General features: G+C 40.4%; 2 protein-coding genes across 3 annotated transcripts; one reads left to right on the forward strand and one right to left on the reverse strand.

Moving 5' to 3' along the window:
• Positions 1–1,439: 1,439 nt before the first annotated feature.
• Positions 1,440–20,718, forward strand: LOC113025792 (bone morphogenetic protein 1-like). Of its 2 annotated transcripts, none has more exons than XM_026173952.1 (20): positions 1,440–1,727; positions 5,673–5,774; positions 5,887–6,036; positions 6,361–6,478; positions 6,813–6,991; positions 7,104–7,209; positions 8,102–8,226; positions 9,954–10,069; positions 12,635–12,737; positions 12,817–12,933; positions 13,053–13,198; positions 13,585–13,780; positions 13,883–14,008; positions 16,152–16,315; positions 16,500–16,680; positions 18,272–18,397; positions 18,780–18,907; positions 18,984–19,197; positions 19,974–20,224; positions 20,315–20,718. In XM_026173952.1, the coding sequence occupies exons 1-20, from the start codon at positions 1,601–1,603 to the stop codon at positions 20,447–20,449; spliced, it is 2,910 nt and encodes a 969-aa protein (XP_026029737.1). In that variant the 5' UTR covers positions 1,440–1,600; the 3' UTR covers positions 20,450–20,718. The 2 variants fall into 2 exon arrangements, with proteins under 2 accessions (XP_026029737.1, XP_026029738.1); XM_026173953.1 differs by having other exon boundaries at positions 16,155–16,315.
• A 1,631-nt stretch (positions 20,719–22,349) lies between these two features.
• Positions 22,350–26,589, reverse strand: trim69 (tripartite motif containing 69). The gene is made up of 6 exons (XM_026173954.1): positions 25,756–26,589; positions 25,025–25,120; positions 24,588–24,821; positions 23,880–23,902; positions 23,673–23,788; positions 22,350–23,545 (listed from the first exon to the last, which is right to left on the reverse strand). The coding sequence occupies exons 1-6, from the start codon at positions 26,389–26,391 to the stop codon at positions 23,001–23,003; spliced, it is 1,650 nt and encodes a 549-aa protein (XP_026029739.1). The 5' UTR covers positions 26,392–26,589; the 3' UTR covers positions 22,350–23,000.
• Positions 26,590–27,581: the final 992 nt, after the last annotated feature.

Consider the following 27,581-nt stretch of genomic DNA (forward strand, 5'->3'; position numbering starts at 1 on the left):
TAGCAGTCCCTCGGACCAAGGAAGAAAGAGAGAGAGCCTCGACGGGTGCAGTAATTTTTACTTTGAGATTCATTCAGAATCTAACAGTGCTGAGGTGCACCAATGCACCGTGAAAACTAAACAGAAACACAAAATACATTTTCTTAGACGCTTATTACAAATATGAACTCAAATAATGCAGAAAATACAACAAAATATCAGTTAAGCAAACAAATACAACTTAAAACATGTACCTCGCTCCGCATTCCAAGGGCTGCAAATTGTTAATTTTGCTAGAGTCCGGTATCACGCTGCTTCACGCTTCATTGAGAGCTGCCTACTGGGACATGTGCGCCACAAAAAACGGTCTGAGCTGGAAGTGCAGCTTGCCGCTAACTAAACAACAGAGCCCTCTACTGGACACTACGCGTCGCTGTTCAGGCTTAGATCAATAAACAAAACTGGACATTTACAGTAGGAATTTCAAAAACATGATTGCTGGATTTTATTATATTTAGTAAGCTCTGGTTTATATCATTTCACATGCTTTCTTGAGTGTATTTCATCTCCCACCTTTCCACCAGGTGCCCTTGGTCTGATTTCCAGTCTCATCCCTCAGTCTTCTGGAGCAGGTGGATGCCTTTTCCAGCTGCTCCTAAGTGTCTTACAGGATTAATGTGCCAGATTATTATTATTATTACTATTACTATTATTATTATTATTATTATTATTATTATTATTATTATTATTATTTTATGTTAAATCACTCACGATAGAAGTCCCCTTCTATCAGTATCACTACAGTAAACCTTTCAGAAAGTTTCAAAACCTCATCACACATTACTTTCATAATTTCTTTTGATGGGAAATCTTACTGTACGTTATGTAAATAAATATAGATAAATAAACAGTTCTTTCGTTTGTTTTTGGAAATTAGATAAGACGGATAGTAAGTCTTTTGGCAAAAAATAATTAAATAAACGTTTTTTTCTTTTTTCTTTCTTTCTTTCTTTCTTTTTTTTTAATTTCCCTTAGCTTCAGTTATGAGTCAGCTCCTCTCTTAACTGCTGAGTCAGTATTCCCGCATTTCAGAGCTAACGTGTGAGTGGACCTTGTAGCCTGCAGGTGGTGTAGCGGGTCAGGAATCAGCACCCTGTGATAGTCTCTGAGGCATAAACAGTATCGGGATTCTGTTACACAAACAAGACCCAGTCTCTCTTATTTAACAGATGTAGGTTGTCGAGAAACAGTTGTAGTGCACAAATACAGGATGGGCTACATGTCAGCTTTGTGTTCCTGCTATAGGTGTTTTTGCCCTTTAATTTTAAATCTTTCTAACATGTTTATTAACACAGAAAGAAATGACACGGATTTTACCCGCGCTTACGTCCGATGTAAAGCCCCCTAAGTCACCTGACAGCAGGTGAAGCACCTCTCTGGCTTCAGAGGCATGGGTGTGTGCGTTGCTGTGCGCTCGGGGCTGGATGCCAGCGAAATCACTGCAGCAGCATGGAGACGTGAGGAAACAGCGCCGCTGGGCAGGAGAGTCTTTTCAGCGCCTTTTTCTCTTACTGCAGCACAATTACAAACTTTACCTCCTCTGCATATTTGATCAAAAGCAATGGAAGTCGTCCCTAGATTTTTGTTTGTTTGTCTTTGCGTTCCTCTGGCGGCTGATTGGGAGACTGTGGACGCAACTTTTACTGACCTCGGGGACGAAATCGACTACAAGGATCCATGTAAAGCAGGTACTGTCCATATTACTGTACATGATACCTCCTTCTCTTGTTGTGTGTTATTGGTGTATTTTTGGCTAACAGCTCGAAGTCTTGAAGGCTCCAATCCCTGTGAGAAGAGCTAGATGTTTATTAAAGGATAACCCTTTAAAAGAAGAAAAAATGATGCTCTCAGCTTAATAGGTGTGAAGACTGGATGTAAATAAACTTTAAACCAGGGAAAATATTTTCAGTCCAAAAATAATATTTACATATTTTTATTTTTTACATTTTATTGTTGTTTGAAAATATGTAGAATAGCAGCTAATCGATTGTGAGGATGTTACACAATATGTTTAAATACAAAAAGTGTAAATGTTTCACATCCTCTGGAACTAAAAGTGATTTTTTTTAACCTAAAGCTATTAAATCAAGTTTAATAAGAAGAAAAAAAACTGTTAAACGACATGAAAATGGTGTAAATGCAGTTTTAAAAGACAAACAAAACGATTGTGCCATTGCAAACTGCAGTGGTATTTACAAAAAGGACTACTTTTAAAGTCAAATGTAGACTTTCTGTACTGAAAAAGTTCAACCAATTATTTTTTTGTTTACACTTATTAATATGTGGGGGGTTTTCAAAGTAAAGCAAGCATGTTTTTATCTTTACTCAGTTGTAAGAAAGAGATGTAGAGGTGACAGTGATGCTATAGACACAGCACAGTATGTACCCCAAATTAATTTATTTAGTGAAATAATTGTTCTTTTAGTCATGTTATACTTTTAAAAAAAACTATTACTGTATTTTCAATTTTTTCAATTTTAGTGTTTAACAGTGTAAATTTTGTTACACTTCAAAGGTCTGTCATGTAAAATAACAGTAATATTAACATTAGCACTCTGGTAGAGTTAAAATAAATACATGCTCCAAAATAAAGTAATGTCATATTTCCTTAATATAATGACAGAGTATTGTGAGCAAGATGCAAGAAACTGCATCTGTTGAAATTAATGTGTTAAAGTACAGTAGTTGTTTTTTAAATGCAATGAAGAGTAACTTTAAATACCTGCAGTCAAGACAATACCATAACTTTCAATTAACATAAGTGCAGTGGTACATGGTACATGTCTGTGTTTTTAATATAAATAGGTTGTACTGTCATAACTAAAAGTTTAGGCAATGGCACAGATTTTGCGTTTCAGTTTTTTTTGTTACATTTTTACTTCTTTTGATGATGAAGAACAATCATAAGCATTTTATGAATTTCAAAGACTTTTATTGTTAAACAAAATACATTTTTACAAAGAGTCTGTATTTACAATGCTGACCCTTCTTCATAACTTCTGCAATTCTCCACGACGTGTTGGATATCAGCCTCAAAATCCTGTTTGATGGTGATCCAAACTCCACGATGTCCCCAGTATATGAGCTTCTGCTTGTCCATCCACTTTTTTAAGGTCTCGCTAAGGCATAAACTCTTGGTCTGGAGAGTTTCCTGGTATTGGATCGAAAATGTTAATTTGATGATTATCGAGGCACTTTCGACTCGCTTTTGGCTTGTGACATGGCGCTCCATCATGCATGAATGTGATTATGATCATCGTTGTGATCAACTTGGTGCACTGACAAGCCAGGAATGGTTGGTCATCAATCAGGATTTACCACAGAAGCCGACATCCAGGCAGTGTATATATATATATATATATATATATATATATATATATAAAACAAACAGTTCACTGCGGTTATCCTGGGCCTCCAGCAGGTTGGGGTTCCTTTTTCACTTGTGACTTCTGAAGCTTTCAAAACAGACCACTCTTCCACTCTGAGGGAGTTGCCTGGAGACTTGAGGTCACTGAGGCCGTGCCAGCACAACCCTCAGCTGGACTGTGGTGAAATCCCTCAAGCTCCAGAGCATGGGGTGCGCACTGCAGCGGTGACAGTCATTTACAGTCACCCTTTGCTTGAGTGAGTTTACTTCAAAGGCTGACACAGGGCCCACTACCTCTTTTCGTTTGTACTTTCAACGGTTGTTACACACACTGTTAAATGAGGTATTTAGAGGGAAAGACTCAAGTGAGCAGCTCTGCTTGGCCAATATGACGGATATTATTTTTCAAAGAGCGTTTCATGTCATCCTTGAGTTTTGAAAGTTATCTACAACCCTTAATTGTGTTCCTCACTCTCACCTTTGTTGGCCACTGGAAGATGTTGTGTAGCTAATCTTGTAGTTCAGCATAGAAGTTTATGGTTTCTTTGTTCACTTCCCCACGGCCTATTAGAGCCCAGTTTTCTGTCAGACTCTTCTTTAACAGTTCTCTGCAGCTGACACTGAGCTATGCCATATCTTGAAGCTGTTTCACCACTTTTGTCTTCTACTGTGTTTGCTGCACTGCTGACTTTGTAAGAAATCCTGTAGTGACGCAACTTGTTTTTTTCTTTTTTGTTTTTTTTTTAAGGTATTGCAGAAAAGTTGATGAGACCTTTACAAATCTACCTCTGGGGCATTTACCTCTGTGAATTTGTGGAGTTTACTCGTTTTCTGTGTCAAAGTGCAAATTCAGTCCATTTTATCTGCTGTTAGCATTTTATATACAGACCTGGATGAAAGAGCCAATGCTCATTTCTTTATGTTGTGGTATAGAAAATATGTGTAGTGGTTTATTGAAGCAAGAATACATGGAGAGCCAGTATATAAGGTAAAAAAAAAATGAGTGCAATTTTAATAAGTTTGAATTTCAATATTTGCTCTGACCATCTTTATTCTTTAACACAGTCTGAGTCTGAGTCAGGTTTTTTGTAATGTCTTTATGTAGTCTTCAGGAATAGTTCTAGAGGCTTCTTGAAGGACATTCAAAGCTCTTCTATGGCTGCTCTTTGTTCTGTTCTATCAAATATGATCCCACACTGCATCAGTAATGTTGAGGTCCAGGCTTTGGGGAGACCAATCCATGAGACTCGTGGATTGGTCTCCTTAATAAAAATTTATCAAACACTTTACAGGTGATACTGCATAGCGGATCAGAATCTAGTGGTATTTTTCTATGTTCATAATTCCACAAATTTTGACAAGATCTCCATCACCACTGACTAAAATGCAACTCCAAACCATGACAGAGCGTCCACTGTGTTTTACAGACAGCTGTGGACACACCGTTCCCTCGCCTTCTGACCTCCTCCATATATCTTGATAATGATTTAAATCAACAATTTGGATTCATCACTCCATCAGTCTAGTTCTTGTGTAATTTGGTATACCTCAGTTTTTCCTTTCTGTTTCTCTTTCCTAATAATGGCTTATTGACAGCCGTCCTTCCACTGAGACCATTTCTGATGAAGCTTGAGTGAACAGTAGATGAGCCAGATGCGTCTCTCAGATCCTCTGTCAGGGCCTTTCTAGACGTTTTTTCCTATTTCTTAAGGACATGACTTTCAGTTGCTGTTCATCTGTTGTAGATAGGTTTTTGGCCTTCCACTCTTTGTTTTTCTTCCACTTGTGCAGTTTACTTAGTTTAGTTAGACATGGTGCATCAGCACGGTCACAGTCCTGTAATGTATTCAGTTCACATCTTCCTTCCTTCCTTTAAAAGGACACAAACAGTCCTCAGATATGTTTTAGTTTGTGAGCCAAGGGCAGGTTGCAAAAAGAGATGACTTTAATAAGCTTGTTAAAGTAGATGAGACAATCCAATAAAAGTCCCACTGAAGGACAAACTAATAAGAAGAGTCAAAACATAAAAGACAAAATAAGGCAGCAGGAAGAGGTGAACATGAGCAAACCACAAGAAGAAATAGCAGCTCTAAAAAAACATGTAATCGAATGAGGACAAAAACACAGAGACTTTTGATATCAGCGACTTTATGCTCATGTTGTTGTGCGACTGCTCTTTAAGAGGTGCTTTCTAAAATTCTCCTCCCTGTCACTTTAACACAAAGTTATATATCTTCAATTTATCGGAGAACTTTTATCCTCATAGCTGCCTTTTTGGGAGACATCGCACTGGATGAAGACGACCTCCGCTTATTCAAAGGAGCTGATGATGCACAGCACGCTGTCCAGAGCAACCACACAAACTCAGGTGTCAAAACAGAGAAAACCCAACTAATATGTTAGGAATTCAAACTGAATGTGCAAATAAGGGGATCATAATCAAAACAAACTCCCCTGAACGTCCTATCTATCTTTTACAGCTAACAGTTCCACTTCCAGTGAAAACAGAAGGAGTGAGAGGGCTGCTGACAGACACAGCCTCCGTCGACAGAGGAGAGCAGCCACCGCCAGACCTGAGCGAGTATGGCCTGATGGTATCATCCCCTACGTGATCAGCGGAAATTTCAGTGGTGAGCTTTGGTGGACAACAATAAGTCTTACATCTGATTTCACCATGATAGGATGGTTGCAGGATATCAAAAAGCAAATGAATTTTAGGTGTAATGCTTAACAGTGCATCCACCTGACAATTCAACCAAAAAGAACTGACAACATACCAGACGGCATAGAGGTTATTTTCTGCAGACTTGCTGGGCCTCGAACTCTTCGGCTTGCCCTGTAGTGTGCATTGGGCACAAAAACATTTAAAAACCACTGCTTTAAGGAGTCTTTGTTGCCATGTGCAGCTTGGACATCCTGAAACTGTCAACGTCTAATTCAGAGTTTCCTTTCAGGCAGTCAGCGAGCCATTTTCCGTCAGGCGATGCGTCACTGGGAGAAACACATTTGTGTAACGTTCACAGAGAGGGCGACTGAAGAAAGCTACATTGTTTTCACTTACAGACCTTGTGGGTAAGTTGGGAGCATGTCAACATTTTTATGATGTCATCGGTTTTTTAACAGAAGTGTTTGTCTCAGCTTATTGGCTTAGAAAAAAAACCGCACAATGATCTAAACTAAAATTATTGGAGCTCTTATTCATTCATTTATTTATTTATTTGACCAGATTTATTGTTTCCACTGTTTTCTATTCAGAAACCATAGACTGTATATAAAAGATGGAAAGCTCAGACTGAATATTTTCTTTAAAAGTGGGCATATACCTCTCTTTATAGTTAACCTGTTAAAAACATGGGGGGGGGAATAAAAGCAGGATGTGGACCTGAATAGTGTCGCTGACCGGCAGGTGTTGCTCCTATGTGGGGAGGAGAGGTGGCGGCCCTCAGGCCATCTCTATAGGAAAAAACTGTGATAAGTTTGGCATCGTTGTGCATGAACTCGGCCACGTGATTGGCTTCTGGCATGAACACACACGTCCGGACCGTGATGAGCATGTAAGCATCATCAGAGACAACATTCAACAAGGTACTCTTACTGCATGCGTGCGTTGAGGATGAAATAAATATGTGGGAATGGATACTGATGCTGCAGATGTTTGTCTCTGCATTTAGTTCTTTGTCTGTTTGTCCATCAAAAGGGCAGGAGTATAACTTCCTGAAGATGGAACCAGGGGAGGTCGACTCACTGGGAGAGGTATACGACTTTGGCAGCATCATGCATTATGCAAGGAATACATTTTCCAGGTTGGCATCTTTTTTTGCTTCATGTTAGTATATTCTCAACAGAAATGTAAGGTTTTTTTCTTTTGTTTTTGTGTTTTTTTCTGAACATTTACACTTTTAGCTTTACCATATTTACATTAACAGGCAATTAAAAACCTTTCTTACGGCAGTTAAATATCTCTTAAATTCATGATTTTCTCTGCCTACCTCCAAACTGCGAACACACTAGCCTGACTAGCCCCACGTGTCATCGTTACCAAGCTTGTTTCTGATTATCTAACAGGGCTATACCCTGACCTGGTGTTTGTCCCTTGAGTCAGCTCTGCTTAGCATGCCTCACAGGAAACCTCTGGGGGATTTGTCCTGTATTGTTACAGAAGCGATTCCACACTAGTCTCCTTTTTTGTTTCTCTCCCATGCATGTCGTTGCCCCTTTCAGTTTCTCGGTGTTTTGGTTTTTTACCCCCATAACCACATTGCAGGTCTGGGTCATGGAGGCATGCCAAGCTAAAAAAAGGCCCGGCAGTTCAGTCTTTGTCAAACAATTTGGGGTGGAGTGGCCTTTTACTCTGGCATTCAGGAGCGGGCTCCACTGAGCCGGCTGGCACCGGCGAAAGGCCCCATTCAGAGCGCTCTGTTTGCACATGCTTGTCATTCATGGGTGCATCACCATGGGAACTGCAGGGTGGGAGCTCCGAACTCAGTGAAAGATTATCACAATCAATAAATCAAGGTCCTGAACAGGAGGTACATCAGAAAAATCATGTAGATTTCATCGATCCTTCAGTTTAAAACCTCTGAAACTCAGATCTTCTTGCACATCAGTAAAAGTTAGAAGTTAGAAGATGTTTTTTTTTCTCTTCAGGCTTTAAGTGTTGTCACTGGATTCTTTGCTGTGGTTTTGTTGAAACAGAGGCATCTTCTTAGACACAATCTTGCCCCGTTATGATGTCAATGGAGTCAGGCCGTCTATTGGGCAGAGGACCAAGCTCAGTAAAGGAGACATTGCACAGGCCTGCAAACTCTACAAATGCGCAAGTAAGCTACATTTGATGTAGAGAGGCTACTCACCAAACTATATAATGAAATCCCATGTGGCCTTTATACTTTTATTATTCATTAATTTAAAAGTAACTGGTCTAACTGAAGATAAAACTCCTCTACCCTTGTCAAACAAAACAAAGGGTTAACAAAAAAGGTTCAGGAATTCTTGCTTGATATTAAATAGAGCAGAAAACCATGGAACAAAAACCTCCATATTCAGGAGAAATAATAAAATTTTACTCTTTGATAAAATTCTTCTACGATCAAACACAACAACACAAACGGTTTAAGATGCCAAAATTAAATCCCCCGTTCGCTTCATGCTATTTGGACAGCTGTGCCGACTTCAATATCTAATATGAAATCTTGTCAAAATACAGCAACACCAAATGCTGTCAGTTTAAAGAAAGAATAAATAAATATTTCACTGCAGTACATTTCTAAGAAAACAGTCTTGATGCCGTATTTTATCTGCTTTCTTGCAGAGTGTCTTCTGGAGTGCGTCACACTCATTTACCCACATTTCCAGGCAGACGTCTGCCGTTGATCCATTTACTGAGATCAACAGCAGACCTTTGGAGTTCCTGCGTCAATGAATATGTGAAAATTACTCGGCTCACTAATATGTTTCACAGACTCGTGGGCCTCATGTTCTAGCCGAGAATGACGCAGTGAACGATGGTCAGGTTAAGGTTGATCTTTAGACACACAGGAGTGTCGCTCCTCGTCTCTATCGAACCAATTATAGCAGCTGCTACTTGCAAAGCCAACAGACTATCCACGTAGCTGGATAGTCTGGAGAGTAGCTTTTATGTTTTGTTTAGAGACGCTCTTCACACTGATGGTTTCTAACTGCAGGACAGTGCAGACAGCAACTGTGTTGCGTACTGTAACTGCAATCGAGAAATGAAAAGCTGCTCACTCTTTAGGCAATTCTGATATAGGTAAGGCATGTGGTTTAAGACTCCTAAAAACTCTAACACTCCTGGATCCTTTTCATTTCTGTTTTATTTAGTTAGTGGTAGTTTTCAAGTTGAAACAGCAGTTTCAACCTGATGGCAGCATAATGAAAAGTCTCATCTCTACTGTCACAGGTTAAAAGTAAAAGTGCTTTTATTATTATATGCACCATGGACTGTTTCATACAGAAGATGATTAGAGTCACTGGAACAAAAAGTGGGCACATCTTTTTTTTTTCTTTTCCAGAATTCAGACTTTAATCTCAGGAAAAAAAGTCAGAATTCCGACTTTTTTCCCCTGAAGAGTGAGCAGCTTTCCATTTCTCGATTGCAGTTACAGTCAGAATTCTGACTTTTTTTCTCAGAATTCTGGAAAAGAAAAAAAAAGGTGTGTCCACTTTTTTCATCAGTGGCCCTAATCGTCTTGCATAGATTCAAGATGTGTTAAAAATCAGAGGAGACTATATGTTTTTATCCCCATTGTACACCCTATTTGAAGCAAGACATGGAACTCACTTATCATTTCTACTAATTCTGTGCTTGTGAGGCACTCATGACTGAGAGTTAATCATCACTGGTTTAAATAAATTGATTAAAAAATGATATTATTTCTCCCTAAAATGAAGTCCTTTGTGAACTGTTTTTTTTTTACCTGAACACCAATCAGATGATCAGTCAAGGCTTTGCAATGTTTCTTTCCTCACATCTTTCTGTTTTCAGTTCTTAGTTAAATATATTTTAAATAATCTCCTATTGTGACAGAATGTGGGGAAAGTCTGCAGGACAGTTGTGGAAACTTCTCTTCCCCTGGTTTCCCTAACGGATACTCGGCATACACCCACTGTGTCTGGAGGATTTCTGTCACTCCTGGAGAAAAGGTACTCAATATGTGGATGCATTAGCTCCATAAGGGCATGATCAGCATGGTTACTCACCTAATGAATTTATAAAGTCTTTATCCATAGTGATCATGAGCTAAATCAAAAGATAAAGTGGTAGTGCAACAAGATAATGATCTTAAACACATCATAGAATCATAATTTATTTTTCAAACTGCCAATTCAAAGCCCTGATGTTAGCAGTTAATGTGAGGAAATCCACTAACATCTTTCCAGGGAATACAGACACAGATAGCTGCAGATACCACAAACGAGCAGTCATTCTTATTTATGCTTATTTATGCATAAGAGCCCATGAGTAGTTAGTGGATTGTTATGTAGTTTCTTCAAGTGACTCCTCAAGTCATAAGGAAAAACTTAGCGTGGGAAAACTTGGCAGGCATGCAGACATATGCGCGGAGCCTCGCCATCTGAAGAAGAAATTCATGCCACTTGAACTTCAGCAGATGCAGAAACTATAACGCACGCATTACAGTCGAAGCTGTTCTGCAAGGAGGACTTGAGTAAAGTTCAAATGAGGTCCATTAAGTGTTGTATTAATGCTCCATATTAGTTAGCAAGCATTCACAGCACATGGACTGCAACCATCATCTTTACTTCTTCTGCTAAGTTAACAAGTTTCCCAATCGCAGATGTATAATATTGAAAGAATTTTCTCAAATAAATTAGTGACCAAGACATATGTTTTTGTTTTTTTCTCATTTGTTTGGGCTGATTGGTGTTTCTAATTTAGCCACATGGATGCGGAGGTGAATATGGCTAAGTTAGTCTAGTTATTTCATTCATATAATAGCTACTTTTGGTTGCTCTTATTCACAAGGCGTCACCACAATGAGTCGTACTACGGTGGCCCTGAGAGGCCAAACGTACTGCAACTTAAGAAAACACCAGCAATAAGAAAAATGCTGCAAAAGCACACGAAACACAACGGAAATAGGAAAAACAACAACGGAAATAGGAAAAAACGAAACAGAAATAGGAAAAACAAAAACAGAAACAGGAAGAAACAGATTTCCAAAAGCACAAGGGAAGTGTTTCTGGGGGGACAATAACCCGACGGACCAGTTGCAACCAAAATATGCTAAGAATTTTGCTGGGAGACACTTAAAAGAAGTGGAGGATCTATCGGTTTTGTGAGAAAGGAAAAGATGAGAGTTAAGTGTGTTAGCCTAACTATTAGCCTGAAAATCCGTCATCAGTATTAAATGAATCATGATAAAATATGCCTACCATGTTTTGGGCTCCTGCAACTGGTCCGTCGGGTTATTGTCTCCCCAGAAACACTTCCCTTGTGCTTTTGGAAATCTGTTTTTCTCCATTTCTGTTTTGTTTTTTCCTATTTCTGTTGTCATTTTTCATATATACGTTGTGTTTTGTGTACTTTTGCAGCGTTTTTCTTATTGCTGGTGTTTTCTTAAGCTGCAGTCCGTTTGGCCTCTCAGGGCCAACACCAGTGTTAGTCAAGTTACTTGAAAAAAGTAATCAGTAATTAGTTACTGATTACTTCCCCCCAAAAGTAATCTTGCTAGTTTACTTTACTGGTTACTTATTTTCAAAAGTAATTAGTAACTTAGTTACTTTTTTAAAAGATGATTTACAACCTGAATAGGTGATAAAGCGAGAGATCTTTCAGCCCAGTTCTATTGTTTCTGCATAATCCATCATATAAAATGTAATCAAATGAAAAAGTCTCATTTTGAAAGTAGTTTTTTTAGTTTTAATATTTTAACTTTACGCATGAAGCAAAAATTAAATTATATGCAACATTCTCTGACTGGAAGAAAATTGTTTAACATTTAAACCTATTTTCTGCACATTCCAGCACATAAATTAGAAGTTTGTTGTGTTTACACTCAGTCTTTCAAATAGATGCACGTATAAGACAGCAGAAAATAAATAAAATCAAAGACTCAGCGGTCCTGTTGCTCTATTTTCACCGTAAAGCAGGAGTGGGGCAGGCGGAGGTTTGCCCTGGTGCAGGTGTGTCGTAGCGGTCAGTGGAAGGATCTGGGAGTTTCACATTCCCGTCGTAGCGCACTCGGTGCTTACTCTGAAGTTTAAGGGTTTTTTTGCTCTAAAAATAAGTTTTCTTCCCATGTAGTGCGCAGCAGACGCTAATGTTTTTGTCACTTTTTACGGAATCAAACTCAAAGTAAGGTCAGTACTTCCACGCTTTAAACCCTACACGCTCATACTCTCTCCCGCACTCGATATATTATCCATTGTTGATCTGCACTCACTTACATCATTGTCATGAGACACTCTCGCAAAAAAATCACGGTTTTAGTAACACAGTAATGCAGCGTGCTTTAGTAACAGTAATCTAATGACCTTTTTGCAATAGTAATCCTTTACTTTACTTGTTACCTGAAAAAAGTAATCGGATTACACATTTTGATTTGGCAGATTTTTTCTAGCACAACCCAAATGAATTTGTATCACCTTCCACCTTTTTTACCTCTTTTGGGACGACACAGATGTCGAATCTTGATGCCAGATCATTTGCTAACACCCTGGTGTCCTTCTGTCTCCTCTGCATCTTAGATTGTTCTCAATTTTACGTCCATGGACCTCTTCAGGAGTCACTTGTGCTGGTACGACCATGTCGAAGTCCGGGACGGCTTCTGGAGGAAGGCTCCTCTAAAAGGTCTGTTTTACTTGCGTCTCTAATGTGAAGTTCTTACCGAGAAGAAATGACAGTTTGGGGTTTTTTTGCACTTTTGCAGGGCGCTTTTGTGGAGACACACTTCCAGCTCAGATTATCTCGACCGACAGCCGACTGTGGATTGAATTCAGGAGCAGCAGCAGCTGGGTGGGCAAAGGATTTTCAGCTGTTTATGAAGGTACAATGCTCAGTTTTCCCATGCATCTCCTTTTGGTACAGATGTGAATTTGGCCATATGAAAGCAAGTCTGTGACTGTAATCAACTGGTGCTTATGTCACTTCTCACCTCCTGTGCAGCCATCTGTGGAGGAGAGGTGAAGCGGGAGAGCGGCCAGATCCAGTCGCCTAATTATCCTGATGAATACCAGTCCAACAAAGAGTGTGTGTGGAAAATCACAGTGGCAGAGGGGTTTAATGTTGGCCTCTCCTTTCAGTCATTTGAGGTAAAATTACCTCTTTTGTTGTTATTCCTGCATTCTGGCAACGTGCTAGCAAATAAAATTAAAAGGTGGTCCCTGCAGTGAATGGTGCAGTTGGCATATAGAGAGGAATGGCCAACCTGGAAAGATTTAAAACAGTCTTAGCTAATTTGCAAAGATTTTAATGTGCTGCTATGTTGGAACTTGTTTTATTAAACTTGTTAAATAATTACCTACTATACTATAGTACTATAGCAACTTTTTTAAACTTTGAAAAGTCTACAGAGTGTCAGCAGAAAAAAAACATCTCACTTTTATTGTTTGTGGATGGCGAGGATGACGCTTTGGACAGACTTCACAATCCTCTGCTGTAATGTCTATTAGCAGACTTTTGTGTCCGCGCTGTGCAGATTGAGAAACACGACAGTTGTACCTACGACTACGTGGAAGTGAGAGACGGCGCTTCAGAGAGCAGCCCGCTGCTCGGACGTTTCTGCGGGTACGACAAACCAGACGACATCAAAAGCACCTCCAACCAGCTCTGGCTCAAGTTTGCATCTGACGGATCGGTCAACAAAGCTGGGTTTGCGGCCAACTTTTTTAAAGGTCAGAAGGTCATTTTAGCAGCAAACAATCTGGCGGCAGTGAGACCTGTTTGATGCATTTGTCTGGCACAGAAAACTAGTAATTGCCATTTCCTTTTGTTAGAGATGGATGAGTGCTCCAGACCTGACAATGGTAATTGCAAGCAGCGCTGTCTGAACACACTGGGTAGCTACAGATGTGCTTGTGACCCGGGGTATGAGCTGGCAGCTGACAAACACACCTGTGAGAGTGAGTTTACAGCCTGACTGCTCATATTAAATTACTGTCAACTTCAGAATGCCACTGCTTCACGATATGAAGTACACTCTGACGAGTATATTCCCTCTACATGATATATACTCACTATGTACACCTTTAACTGCTCATTAACCAAATATCAAATCATCGAAACATGTCAGCAAGACAGTATATTTAGGCATGAAGAAATGGTCAAATGATCTGCTGAAGTTCAAACTTGAGCATCAGAATTGGGAAGAAATGTGACGCTGAACTTATCAGACGGACTGTTCCTAGTGATTTTCTGTGATTTTCCCACACATCCATCTTTAGTATTTACAGAGAATGGTCCAAATAAGTAAAAATAACCAGCAAGCAGCAAGCATTTAACATTTAAGCATGACCACTCTCGGTTTATCAGAATTTACCAGATATTTAATGTTAGCTTTGGCTTGGATGAATAGTGGGTCTTATCTGAGTCGTGTAGCCTTGAAGATGGTAGCAGATGTGCATGGCCGTGTAGTTGCCCGACACTTGTCGAAGAAATAAGAATTTACTCTTGACTAACTTGACTCTCAGTTTCTAAGCTTTTAAAATACACCAACTTCTTTAAATCCTTAAACTATAGAAAAAACAAAAACTTTGCAGATTCCTCTGCCTCCATCAGTGACTCTGCTGAAGTGTTGTTGCTGTATGTCTCTGCAGGTCACCATGGAAACACTTCATGCAAGTTTCATGTTGTAAACTAAACACTATTTATTTATTTTACACTACACTATTCTATACTTTATTTATTATTATAGTGTAGTATATTAATATGTATATAAATATACTAGGCTATAGCTTCCCTAGTTCACTGCTGTGAAAAATTAATACAAATGGTGACTGATGATTCAGAAAAGAAAGATGGAAATTCCAACCTGCACTGATGAGGTTGATGAGGTGTCTTAGGGGTTAAAACACTGGGTCGTTAGCTTTGGAGGGGAATGATGCATAAATTTGAAGCCTGACAGCATCTCTTGTATATGTAGCTCTGGTCTTTTGGATAAAGTGGCCCTTTAAAGAGCTCAGCGGCTGAGACCTTTTTGTATTTTGTAAAACCTAAAGCCCCACAGCATAATAATAATAATTCTAATAGTTTATATGAGAAATTCATTATTTATGAAGCTACCTCATGTCATATTTTCTTGGATACTGATGTTTAGAGAGGCCCCACTCACTATGGGAAACACACATGTGCACAATAATAATTCCATAATCCCTGCAGGTACTGACTTTAGAGGGAGAATCAAGACACATAATAAAGTTGAGTTTAGGTAAGGTTTCAGATTTTCAAAATAAAAGATATTTTAACCACCTCGTAAAACAGTCTCTGGTTAACAAATGAGTCCAGTGTGTGATGACTGCTTCCAACAGTATAATGTCACAAAGCTCAGATGATCTCAGAACGGCTTCTTGGCCAGGACAGTGTCCAATACACCACCTTTCAGATGTGGTGAAACGGCAGATTCACATTGTTATTGTGCAGCTGACAAATCTGTTTGTAAATTCTGTAGTTTAGAATTTCTGCCATGTCATGCTTAATTTTACAGTAGTGCGCCTAAGCTGTCAGCTCTATTATGCCTACAGTTAAATCCCACAGCTTTTTCCCTGTGCTATAAATAGATAGATGTAAACCTAAAGTTCTATAGGCCATATATATATGATTTCTGATAATAATCCTGAGTATTTGGGACTCGCAGGTGTTACTAGAATGAGATTTTTACCTTGTTGAGTCTTGATTCCAAGGAAGCTTCCTGTTTCTACCACATGAGGGCAGCGCTCCCCTGTTGTATCTTCACAAAGAACTTAGATCTTGATTCATCGTTTTAAAAGTGTTTGCAGACACAAATAGCAGTAGGAGCTGCCGTTTACTCTCATTTTAAAAAAATAACAAATAATCTAACTAATGGTGTTAAATTTAAGGATGTCTTTTTCTATTTCCAGTACCACAATTTCAAATCCATCAGTTTAATTATTTAGATTATTTTTAAAATAACATTCAGTTTCAAATTTTGTTTTTGTTTTCTTTTGTTGTTTCTGGGAATTTGGGGTTTTGTTTTGTTTTTTGTTTTTTTTACTTTTACCACTTAAATCTGTGTTTTTGCCCCACCAGCAGCTGCCTGTGGTGGATTCATCACCATGCTGAATGGCTCCATCATCACCCCCGGCTGGCCCAAAGAATACCCACCCAACAAGAACTGTGTCTGGCAGCTAGTGGCACCCATTCAGTATCGCATCACCCTGGTGTTTGATGTGTTTGAAACCGAAGGAAATGATGTTAGTGGGGGTTTTTGTGATTTGCTAGGAAAGTGCTTGTACACATGGTTAAAGAGCATTCAGCAGGAATAAATACCTGATAAAAATCTCTCGTGCTAAAATATATCTGTAAAAAATACATCAAGTGAATGATGTACATCAATACATTTATTAACAGGGATCATTTCTGTGTGTTTCCCATCAGGTGTGTAAATATGACTTTGTGGAAGTGCGCAGTGGGTTGAGCTCAGACTCAAAGCTTCACGGCAAATTCTGTGGAGCAGAGAAACCAGAGGTCATCACCTCCCAGCAGAACAACATGAGAATTGAGTTTAAGTCTGATAACACCGTCTCCAAGAGAGGCTTCAAGGCTCATTTCTTCTCTGGTGAGTTGACTGATGATTTAGGAAGCATAGAAGGAACTGCAGAGTAAATGTATCTGTTATGGTAACTGGAGGGACTCAAACACAGGACTCCTCTGCTCAAAGGAAGAACAGAGGCTTGATTCACCAACACCAGGTGAAATGTGCGACAGTGACAAAGTGCTATATACAAGAGTGCGGCGATCAGGGCTCCAGGGAGTCCACAGGGAAAAGCAGGGGAACACTCTCACTCCTCTTCAGTCTCTCTTGGTGTCTCACCAGTCTCTCACTCCTCTCTCGCACCAGAATCTCTGTAGGCAACAAGGGCAGGTCCACGGTGTCTGTACACAGGAAACAATGCGTTAATGCAAGAAGCAAAACCACAGGAACTAGACTGCAGTGTCCTAGCCAGGATTTCACTAACACAGGTCAAGCATCGAGCCAGCGAAGAGCAGTCTTGCTTCTTCCCTTTAGTAGAGGCCAGTTAATGAGACGCAGGTGTTCATCTCACAGGTATGTAGGCCAAAGGCGGGAGCCCACAATGAACTCCGCCCAGGCGACAGAGGGAGAGAGAAAAAAGAGAAAACAACACAGAATTTCTCAGGCGGATCTGCTGGACGGTGACAATAACAGTATGGTGCAGGGAAAACGGCAAAACCAGAAAGATGCAGTCCGCTGACTTCACAATGAGATATAATGTATCACAGAGATATAATCTTACACAACCTTACCCAGAATGCTTAGTCTTCGTGTGTAAACACATTCTTCCTCTTGTGTATTTTTATTATTCACATCAAAATCTGAGGATTTTCTCTTCTTTTACAGTTCTTTATTTTTGCCCCTTTAATCAAGCTAGTCAAATAATATAACAATAAAATCAAAGCACAAAATTTCAATAGAACAGAATAGAATAGCTACTTTATTGTGATTCAGAACACAGACAAGTTTGTGCACATTAGAAAAAAACATTTGGTGCATTTACTCACCATTGGACTGTACGGCTTAAATCATAATACAATCAAAATCTAAAGATTTTCCAGAATATGGAACTGAAAATGATCATAATAGTTCCCCTTTTAAAGTCTGGCTAATGATCAGATTACATGTTTTTATGCAATATCATCAGATAAACAGCTACCTGAAGTTATTTACTTTTCCTCAGCAACACTAAAAAGCACGTTAAAACTCTGTACAGTACGACAATGTATGATTTCTAGCAGCCATGTAATCCTAAAATCCTGTGCCTAATGTAGCAGACATTTCCTTCTTGAGGAAAGGCTTAATCTCAGTCTGACCCAATAAGTTCTGATGCCTGCTTTCACACATTAGAGTGTGGGAAAAATTCTATTCTGATTATTTCAGATTATTCTGAAATGTATTATGTAAACTGCCTAGAGTACCAGGATCAGCAAGCTCTATATAACTTTTGGGAATTATTTTTACATCAGTCAAATCCTTATAAATGATATATACTATGTGTAGTAGTGTCAAAATAAAAAGCAAAATTACAAATTACTTCTACAATATCTCAATGTTACTGTTTGTCACTGGAATTTGTTGCTAGTGACAATAAAGTTTCTATTGTATTCTATTCTACTCTATTCTATGTCCGCAGATATAGATGAGTGCTCCAAAGGTAATGGAGGCTGCCAGCATGAATGTGTAAACACCTTCGGGAGCTACAGCTGTCAGTGCCGCAGGGGCTTCATGCTGCACGACAACAGGCATGACTGCAAGGAAGGTGCAGTATGTCCACTCTTCACTCACCAGTGTGATGTATGGCCTTATATATCCTTACTTTTCTCTAGTGGACACATGAAGCTATCGTTTGTGATTCACTTACTATCTAAAGATGAAGTAGTCTCCTAGAGGGAACACACCCTTTACCAGCTGCTGCATATTTACAGACAAAAGTTTGACCTTAGGACTATTTATTAATAGCCTGAGTGGGAAAGTAGGATTGCTTAAGGGCAGCTTTAGTTTTGCTTTCATTTTGACAGTTAATATGTTCGGCCTGTTTTCCACAGCATGACCTCAGAGGATGCTTGTGCTGGAGAAAAGGAAATGATGTGCAGCTGTCATTGTTTTGCATCCTGCTTTGTTTTTGTTTATTTTTTTTACAGCGGGATGTGATCATGTGATAAACAGTGTGTCCGGCACCATCGCCAGCCCCAACTGGCCTGACAAATATCCCAGCAAGAAGGCTTGCACCTGGTCTCTTTCTACAACCCCGGGCCATCGAATCAAACTCGTATGTCACGATGCCAAAATTAAAACTGTTCAAAACCATTTATATCGTTTTAAGTTTAACTCGAAACAATTTCCAGATTTTTAATGAGGTCGACATGGAGGCTCATCTGGAGTGCGCTTATGATCATCTGGAGATTTATGACGGAAGAGACAATCGCGCCGCGACTCTGGGACGCTTTTGTGGCACCAAAAAACCTTCTCCGGTCATCTCCAGCGCCAACAAAATGTTCCTGCGTTTCTTCTCCGACAACTCTGTGCAGAAGAGAGGGTTTGAGGCTTCGTACAGAGCAGGTGAGCAAACTACAGTGGCACAAAACGCAAATAGAAAAATGCTACAAAAGCACTGAAAACACAACAAAGGTTAAATAAAGGACAACAGAAAAAACACGATAACAAACACAAACGCGTTTTTGGAAAAACACCAATGTGAGTGAACAGCTGCAGAAGTGACAAGCTAACAGTTGCTTTGCTAACAGCAAACATGTGTGTACGGTGTTATATGAATCATAACACTCCATGAATCCTTTGAACACGTCTCAGTGAAAGCCTTCCCATGTTTTGGTCTCCATCAGCTCCACAGCTGTTAATGTCTCCTCAAAAACACTTGAATCTTTGAATCCTTTGTGTTGGATTCAGTTTCCATTTCCAACTTCCATTGTGTTTTGAGAGATTTTGTTTTTTTCAGTTGTCTTTGTGTTCTAGTCAACTTCTATTGTGTTTTATTCAGCTTCTATTTTGCTTTGTTCAGTTTCCTTTGTATTTTATTCAATTCACCTTATGTTTTGTAAGATTTTCTTCAACTTATTTTGTGTTTTGATTGCTTTTACAGTGTTTTCTGTTTGTCTGTGTTTTCTTAAGTTGTTTTGCATCTCAGGGCCACTGTAGTAAACAGACTATAAAATACTGCTCTGCTGAAAAAGAAGAAAAAACCCCAAGCAAAAATAGAGTAAAATGGTGTTTTGAAGACAGAATAAAAGCTCAAAAATGTCACAATTCAGCTGCATTCCTTCCTAACTTTTATGAGTTCCTCTTTTTGACCCTCTAATTTTGTGGTTGTGGATTCTCAGAATGTGGAGGAAGCTTTAAAGCAGAGGTCAAGACAAAAGATCTGTACTCCCATGCCCAGTTTGGAGATAACAACTACCCTGGAGGCTCTGACTGTTTGTGGGTGGTAACTGCTGAGAAGGGTTACGGTGTCGAGATCATCTTCCAAGTGTTTGAAATTGAAGAGGAGGCTGACTGCGGGTACGATTATGTGGAGCTATATGACGGCGCTGACACCAAGTCTCCCAGGCTGGGACGATACTGCGGATCTGGGGTAGGGCTGAATAAAATCAGTCTCGCTCACTAATTTCTATTTTTTATTTATTTGTTTATTTACTTGTCTGTATCGGTTGCTTTTCCTCAGGCCCCAGAGGACGTGTACTCAGCTGGAGACTCCATTGTTCTAAAATTTCACTCGGATGACAGCATCAATAAAAAAGGCTTTCATGTACGCTACATAAGCACAAAGTTCCAGGACACATTACACGTAAGCAAGTGACTTTCCAAACCTTCCCCAAACCTAAATGGAGACTTCACCCCTAGCATTTGGTTGGTCACACCCATTTCCTGGCGAGGAGTGAATGCACGGGTTGATACCACAAACAACAGCCCAAACGCTTTACATTGACTTCTGTTAGACAGACTGAAGCCATGCAGAGACATTACATCTTCACTCTTCATCATCATATAGCCCTGTACCGTAACAGTTTGAATGATTTCATATATAAATATACAATCGCACCACTTGTAATGAGCTGATTGGAGCGCTGTTTTAAAATGTAAAATGTATATATTGTGATAATAGTTTGCCTTTTTATTTTAATCATAATTTCCACTGTGTCACTTTTTTCTCTCTGAGGTTGAAACCTTCATCACTTCTGTTGGATGTAGTGCAGTTTCGTGTATTATATTACTTGATAAATTAACTTAATATGTATGGAAATCAGCAAAACTGTATTCTTGAATCATACCTAATCTCTTATTTAAGATTATATTCTTATCTGGCTTTGCTTTAAATTAGTTTAGTTTTTGAGTTTGTATGTCAGCCATCCTCTACAGCTTCTTGTTGTTGCTTCACAGCAGTTAAGGTTTTTTTCACCCGATCAAAAACGATTCCTTAAACTCCTGGACTACTTGTTAATCGGGAAGTTTTTCCTTTGCTGAACTTGGCATAAATGCATGCAAATTATCACCTGCTGCGTGTGGTTACAGCTGCATCATCACTGATGCTGAGCGTGCGGAGAGGACGCTAATGTCTTGGACAAATGTTTGATTTTTGTTGTGAACAAAGTTCCGTTTATGAAAGCTGATGGTGAATCAACCAACTAACTTTCTTTCCCAATTTCAAATTACTGAGAGATGTGTGTACGTCTGCACCTTGATGAGCCTTTTCATGGTTTCCCATCTATGACTGCAAAGATGTTTTCACAAGTAGCATCCAGCTTTGTTTGTAGTTTAGTACGAAAAACCCTCTGCACACCTGTGCCATGCCTGACATCTTTTAAATCAAAATCGATTTCACATATTTTTCTCTTGGCTACAATCTTTCTCTGCTTTGCTCTGATTATTTGGGACTTAATGCCCCCCTTTTGTTTTCTGAGCCAGATCTAATCTCACTAATTGGGTGAACTGAGTGTATTGCGGAGACACACAGTCACATAAAATTAAACCTACTTGAAAGAGCAAGACACTGCAGTTCTTCGACCAGCCACTTGAAGCTGCATCCAAAAGCAAGAATCATGTTTACAGCACAGAGGCCAAATTGGTTTTGGCCTCTGTGCACGGTTTCCCCCTTCAGCATCACTGCAGGTGGGTGAATCTTTTTTTATAGCTAACTCATCTATCTGGATACTGGAGTTAGGGAACCTCTAGCTGCTGTGTTATTACTGTTGGAACCTGTTACAAATAGAACTAGCATGCCTCGATGTGTGGTTCAGGCCACCCAAGAAGTGCTGAAGTTACTTAGAACTAATTAGCAAATATATGTGTGGATTGCACATGTACAATCTATGAATCCAGTTTGTTAACCAAGCATCCACCTACTAATCCAAATATGACATTCTTGCTCCAAAACAGCAACATGGCCATTAACATAATGCTAACATCAAAATGAAGCCTAAAGCAAATGGGTAACCTGGCAGTGACAATGGCCATGTTTTAGTTATTTGTTTATTTATTTATTTATTTATTTTCATTTTGTCCCCCCTGCACAATCAATCATCATTAAAGGGACAGTTTTTTGTTCCAGGCTGCAAACGTGTTCATTTCAGTTCTTTGCTTGTGACCCCCTAGTGTAAAACATTTATTCATAGCGCTGCAAGTGGTTGAATAAATTAATTAATGAACTCTTAAGGGTACCATAAGGTAGTCATAGAAAGCAGAATTAAGGAGTTTGATCATGGAGGTGTTCTGTTCATTTTAATACTGGAAATAACACACTTGTGCATATAATTACGGACATCTTTTTACGTCTTTGGTACCACACATTTAGTGTAGCAGGCTTTTGATCAATATGTGCAAAGATTTCTCAGTTACAAAAATGTGCACACATACAAAAAGGCGATTTAAATTGATTTTTATTTAAGTATGTGCAAACCTAATGTTTGCTATGATGAAATAAAAAGTTTCTCCATGGTCCTTGAATGCATCACATCATCAAGTCTTGTGACTCCAGTATAATTCAGGATGTCAGTTATTTACAGAGTAAAAAACAAAGTACTGAATGAATTAATGAATCATGCATAAAGAAGATTACATAACAGCACATTACAATAATGTCACTACAGTCAGATAACCAGACAGTTTCACATTCTTCACCGAAGCACAGCTTCTCTGAAATGAAATGGTTGACAGTAGATTCATAGTCTGCAAACTCAGCAAAGCTTAGATGCACGTGTTTCTGATTTCTGATGAGATAAACTGCACAGTGCATTTGCACAGTTTCAAATCTGTACAGTAGGAACCTTTTTTATTCACATGTGTTTTTTTTTGCATATCTAGTCATTTTCGGTAACTGTTTGACCCTTTGTCTTCTTTTTTTTTCACAGCAGTTAAATCTTTGGCAAGAAAACTTTGAGAGGCTCATTTTCATGCACTTTGTCCAGGAAGCCCAAGTTGAAATAAGGATACAGTGTTTCAGTGAAGGTCTCCCTGAAGGTGTACAGGTGTGTCATGCTCTCTGCATTGTAGAAGGACACCAGGCCCCTCTTGTAGTCCACGTACACACCGATCCTGGCCAGTGGCTCCTCCAGTGACAGGACAGTTGGAGGGGACGTACCTGCCATGTACTGAATCCCATAAGAGAGAGAGATAGTCCAGAAGCCGTTAGCTGGAAGGGCTTTGATGACTCCCTTTCTGGGTACCGACTCCCGGGCTACCCCCACAGTCCAGACTGTGCTGCTGTAGACCTCAATCTCCCAGTAGTGACGCCCATGGGTGAAGCCCTGGCTACCCAGCAGTGACAGGGCGGCATTAAACCTGTTGGGATTGTCCTCCACAGTGTGGTTAAAGTTCTGGTATCGAACGCAGGTGAGGGAGGAAGTCAGACTGAGCCAGGGGTTGGCCGTGCTGGAGTTAAATGTAATGGAAGCTGGAACTAAAAAGAGGAGAAAGCAAAGGCAAGAGAGGAAGTTTAAGGCTAAAGATGTTTCTTTGCTGGATATTTTGATGATGGTTTCTGAGCAGTGCAGTGATTCAGGAGTCTGAGTGTCACTTTTAAGTACCTGGATAGATGCTTCCTTTCATAGATTTCCACACTCTGTACTGTAGGGGCCCTGCAAACCGGCCCTCACACAGACTGGGCGGTGTAAACACGGGTTTCTCAAACTTAAGTGGAGGCCTGTCAACGAAAGCAAAGTCAAACAATGAAACCAAAGAACAAAAACAGAGCCTTTCAAGGACAAAATATTCGGCCTCTTTCCCACGCTCACCTCTGGAGAAGTGCTTTGATGCTCTGAAATGAGACATGGGAATAAACACAGGAAAAGAGACAAAAAGACTGTAATTAGTTTTGCTGTATTTGAAAGAAGAGAGAGCTTTTTCCACATTACATCAGTGTCTGACCTCACATTATCCCACCCTGCGGGATCTCCCTGTGGCCGGGGGAAATTCCCACTGCCTTGGCCTGAGTATGGCCCGGTGCCTGAACTGAACTCATTTTTCTAGAGCTCAGCGACTGAGGTCGTTGGCATGAATCCTGTCTAAGTTCATAAATATTTGTTTGGGCAAAAAACTACAACAGTGTTGTTGTTATTTATCACGCTTTACCCTTGAAGTTTTTTCATAATGATGTAATCAAATCGACCGTCTTGCTAAGACCACTCTGCAGACTTAACAGGAAAGCCGAGGCGGTCACACCCAGCTCAGTTATATCTTGAATGTTGACGTTGGACCCTGTTTAACCTGTTGGCACAAAAATGTATGTCTGCTACATAATAGATTGAAAAACACCTCATTTTCTTCCCAAATATTGTGCTTCTGATTCCATTTCTTTTAAAACAGTGATACAAATGTTTTGAAAACATATTTAAAATCAAGAGTTCAGCATTTTTTGGCTTAATCATCCCCAGAGCTGACTCATCATCCTGGTAATAACTTCCAGATGAACTGTGCTGTATGTACAAACAGGCTAAGCGTACCCGGAGCAGAGTGAATGGGTCCTGCTCTTTTAGTTTGTCCTCTATCTCATGGACGGCCCTCTGCAGACGCGAGATCTCCACGCACAGCAGGGCCTTGTGCTCGTCCAGGCGAATCAGCTCTCTTCGCTCCTCCGTCTTCAGCTTCACCTGCAGCAGTTTCTCCTCCTGGTAGAGGAACTGGTGCAGGTCGCTGAACTGGGCTTCGATGCGCTGCTTCAGATCAGCGGTGTGCTCCTGAGTGGGAGATGCACATTGTTACTGGGAGCGACGGTCTATTTCAAAAAGCACAACAGTCTGTGCGCACATACACAAAAGCAGTAGAAATCCATGAGGGGAATGAGACAGGAAACTGTGGGTCGAGTGGGTCAGTCTGGATATTTATAGTGATTGTAGCATGCGCAGTGGCGAGGTTTTGATTCCGATGTGTTTCCTCTCACCTTCAGCTTCTTGACCTCGTCTTCAGCTTCTCTGTCACACTGCAGCGCTATGTTGAGCTCAGCTTTTAAAGAGTCCATTGAGCTGTGCAGAGATGCCTGTCAGGGCAGAAACACAAAATCAAAGCATTTTGTTTAACCATCCATTCTCTTCTGCTTAGCCAATTCAGGGTCACAGGGGGCTTTAGCCTATCCCAGCTGCGAGAGGCGGGGTACACCCTGGACAGATGGCCAATCTGCTGCAGAGCTAACACAGAGACAACCATTCACACTCACATTCACACCTGTCTATGTCTTTGGACTGTGGCAGGAAGGCAGTACTTTGAGAGAATTCACGCATTCAAAGGGAGAACGTGCAAACGATGGTGGATTCAAACCCCAGACCTTCTCACTCTGAGGCACCAGTGCTAACCGCCTCACCACTGTGCAGCCCGTCAAAACATACTGACTCCCTCAAAGTCAATGTCTTGTCCAGGGTGATTTGTTGAAAACACAATGGGAAGCGTGATAAATTTGAGCTTACTTTTGCTTTAAGCCTAACCTGGGAGACTCCACACTGATGAACAACACAAGAGGATCCATGTTTGCAATACCAGAAGAAGTTGTTTTTGGAAAATATGCAGCCAAGTCTAAAACTATAAAAGCAAAAACAGTTTAAACCCCATTAACAGTGATATTGACTTCCCTGCTGAACGTTTAACTGCTGACAGGCACTTCATTAAAGCTTAACTCACCCTATACTTCTGTTCTGCCTCCTGGACACACACCATGGTGTGACTTCTGTGCTCCTGGGAGATGCCACACACCAGACACACCAGCTCCTGGTCCTCCTCACAGTACAGTTTCAGCTCCTCCCTGTGTCGGCTACAGCGTGCAACCGGTGCAGGAGCCCTCTCTGGCACCCCGGCATCTGGCAGGCAGGGTCCAGTCCCGCTCTCCTCCAGACCCTGACAGTAACTCTCCACTATGTTGGCCACTATACGGTTGGGTCTGTAGCTCGGTCCGGGATACACCTTCCTGCACTGAGGGCAGGAGCCGGCTCCACCTTGCCCGGTGCCCCGTGGCCCTGCCCAGTAACCCTCAATGCAACCCTGGCAAAAGGTGTGATCACAGGGCAAGGATACCGGCTGCTTGAAAAGATCCAAACAGATGGAGCAAGTCAGGTCTCTGCTGATTCTGTGAGCCGAGCTTTTAGCCACTTTTCCAGCTATGGGAGGCTGCCGCGGCTTTTCCATTGCTGTTTGCACAGCAAAGTCTCCTTCTTTAGGTTTCCAACTTTTTTTGTCCGGCTTTATCCCCTGGTTCACTTTCTCCAGGTTCTGCAGATAGACTGACTGGATTTTCTTCACTTCTTTCTGATTCTTGCTCATTCCTTTGCCTTTAGTGTCCTTCTTTGTTCTTACTGTACTGCTGGACTTCTGAGCCCTTCCTCTCCTACAGAGTGTGGCCGCTCTCTTTGGCCTCCAGCTTTCCTGTTGCTGTGGGGAAAACAAGGGGGTGGTGCAGAGGCAGCATGAGCCTCTCACATGCAGATCAGATAGTGAGGGGATCTCAGAGGCCCCCCTTTCCCCCTTAGACTGACGTCAGTCAGGAAATTGAGGCGGACCATGGATATTCTTTCCTTTGCATGTTTGTTTAGTAAAGTCTGCGCAAGTAAAGTCCGACTTCACTAAACTCTTAATCTGCTCTAAGAATAATTAAAGAAAAATGTAAATCCAGTGGATGTGACTGTGTGAGCTCTTGCCGTGAGTGTGTGTTAGAGGGAGAAAGCAGGAAAACATCTGTGAGTAGTAGATAGCGATTTCATCATTCTAATTATGGCCACGATCTCTGCCAAGTAAGTAAAAGGTAGAAGGGTATCATTCAAAACTGTATGCATAGAAAGCTCCACAACAGACAGAGTACTCTTTATCCAGACATAACGTCCAGTAAAGCTTATTTAAAAATCCAAGCTGAGTGAGAAATTTGTGTTTCGCTTGCCAAGACTATCAGCAGCACCACATGGGCCGACTAAATATTACAGGATGTTACATCAGGCTGATGACACTGTAAATGTAGGCATGCTGTGATTATTTAGTGCATAATCACAGGTCGGGTGAGTAAAAGCACAGCAGTACTGCATAAATGTTTATACTGAGTGAGAGGTTTTATTTGTTTGCCTGTTTGTTTGTTTTAATCAGCCTGTCTTGTGTGTGCCAATATTCTGATTGCTGCACTCTCTGTAAATAACACTTAGAACCGTGTTTTCCTATGATGAATGACATGAATATACCTGAAGACGTTCTTGTTTTCTTTTAGAAAACCTTTCAGTCAGTTTCTCTGCCTTTTCTCTGCCTGTACTCTGTGTTATGAGCAATAGGGACATCTGGTGTCCAAAGTGAAACTTTAACTAGAACTAAACTTATTACAGATCAATATGATGAACATCAAATTGATAATATAACTGGGTAAACAACAGCTATGATTAAGTAAACCCATTTTTTTAATGTAGTACCAGTTGAGGGTGGAAAGCAGGAACCAACACCTAAAGGATTTCAGAAAATTGTTTTGCATTGAATCA

Source organism: Astatotilapia calliptera, chromosome 7 (genome assembly GCF_900246225.1).
Source record: "Astatotilapia calliptera chromosome 7, fAstCal1.2, whole genome shotgun sequence".
Taxonomy (NCBI): domain Eukaryota; kingdom Metazoa; phylum Chordata; class Actinopteri; order Cichliformes; family Cichlidae; genus Astatotilapia; species Astatotilapia calliptera.

Coding starts and splice junctions, on each gene's coding strand:
- LOC113025792 (XM_026173952.1), top strand. CDS start 1,601: ATGGAAGTCGTCCCTAGATTTTTGTTTGTTTGTCTTTGCGTTCCTCTG. Junction 6,037..6,360: donor GATCAGCGGAAATTTCAGTG/GTGAGCTTTGGT, acceptor GTTTCCTTTCAG/GCAGTCAGCGAGCCATTTTC. Junction 13,781..13,882: donor TGCGGCCAACTTTTTTAAAG/GTCAGAAGGTCA, acceptor TCCTTTTGTTAG/AGATGGATGAGTGCTCCAGA.
- trim69 (XM_026173954.1), bottom strand. CDS start 26,391: ATGAGCAAGAATCAGAAAGAAGTGAAGAAAATCCAGTCAGTCTATCTG. Junction 23,789..23,879: donor ATCAAAGCACTTCTCCAGAG/GTGAGCGTGGGA, acceptor TTTCGTTGACAG/GCCTCCACTTAAGTTTGAGA. Junction 23,546..23,672: donor GAAAGGAAGCATCTATCCAG/GTACTTAAAAGT, acceptor TCCTCTTTTTAG/TTCCAGCTTCCATTACATTT.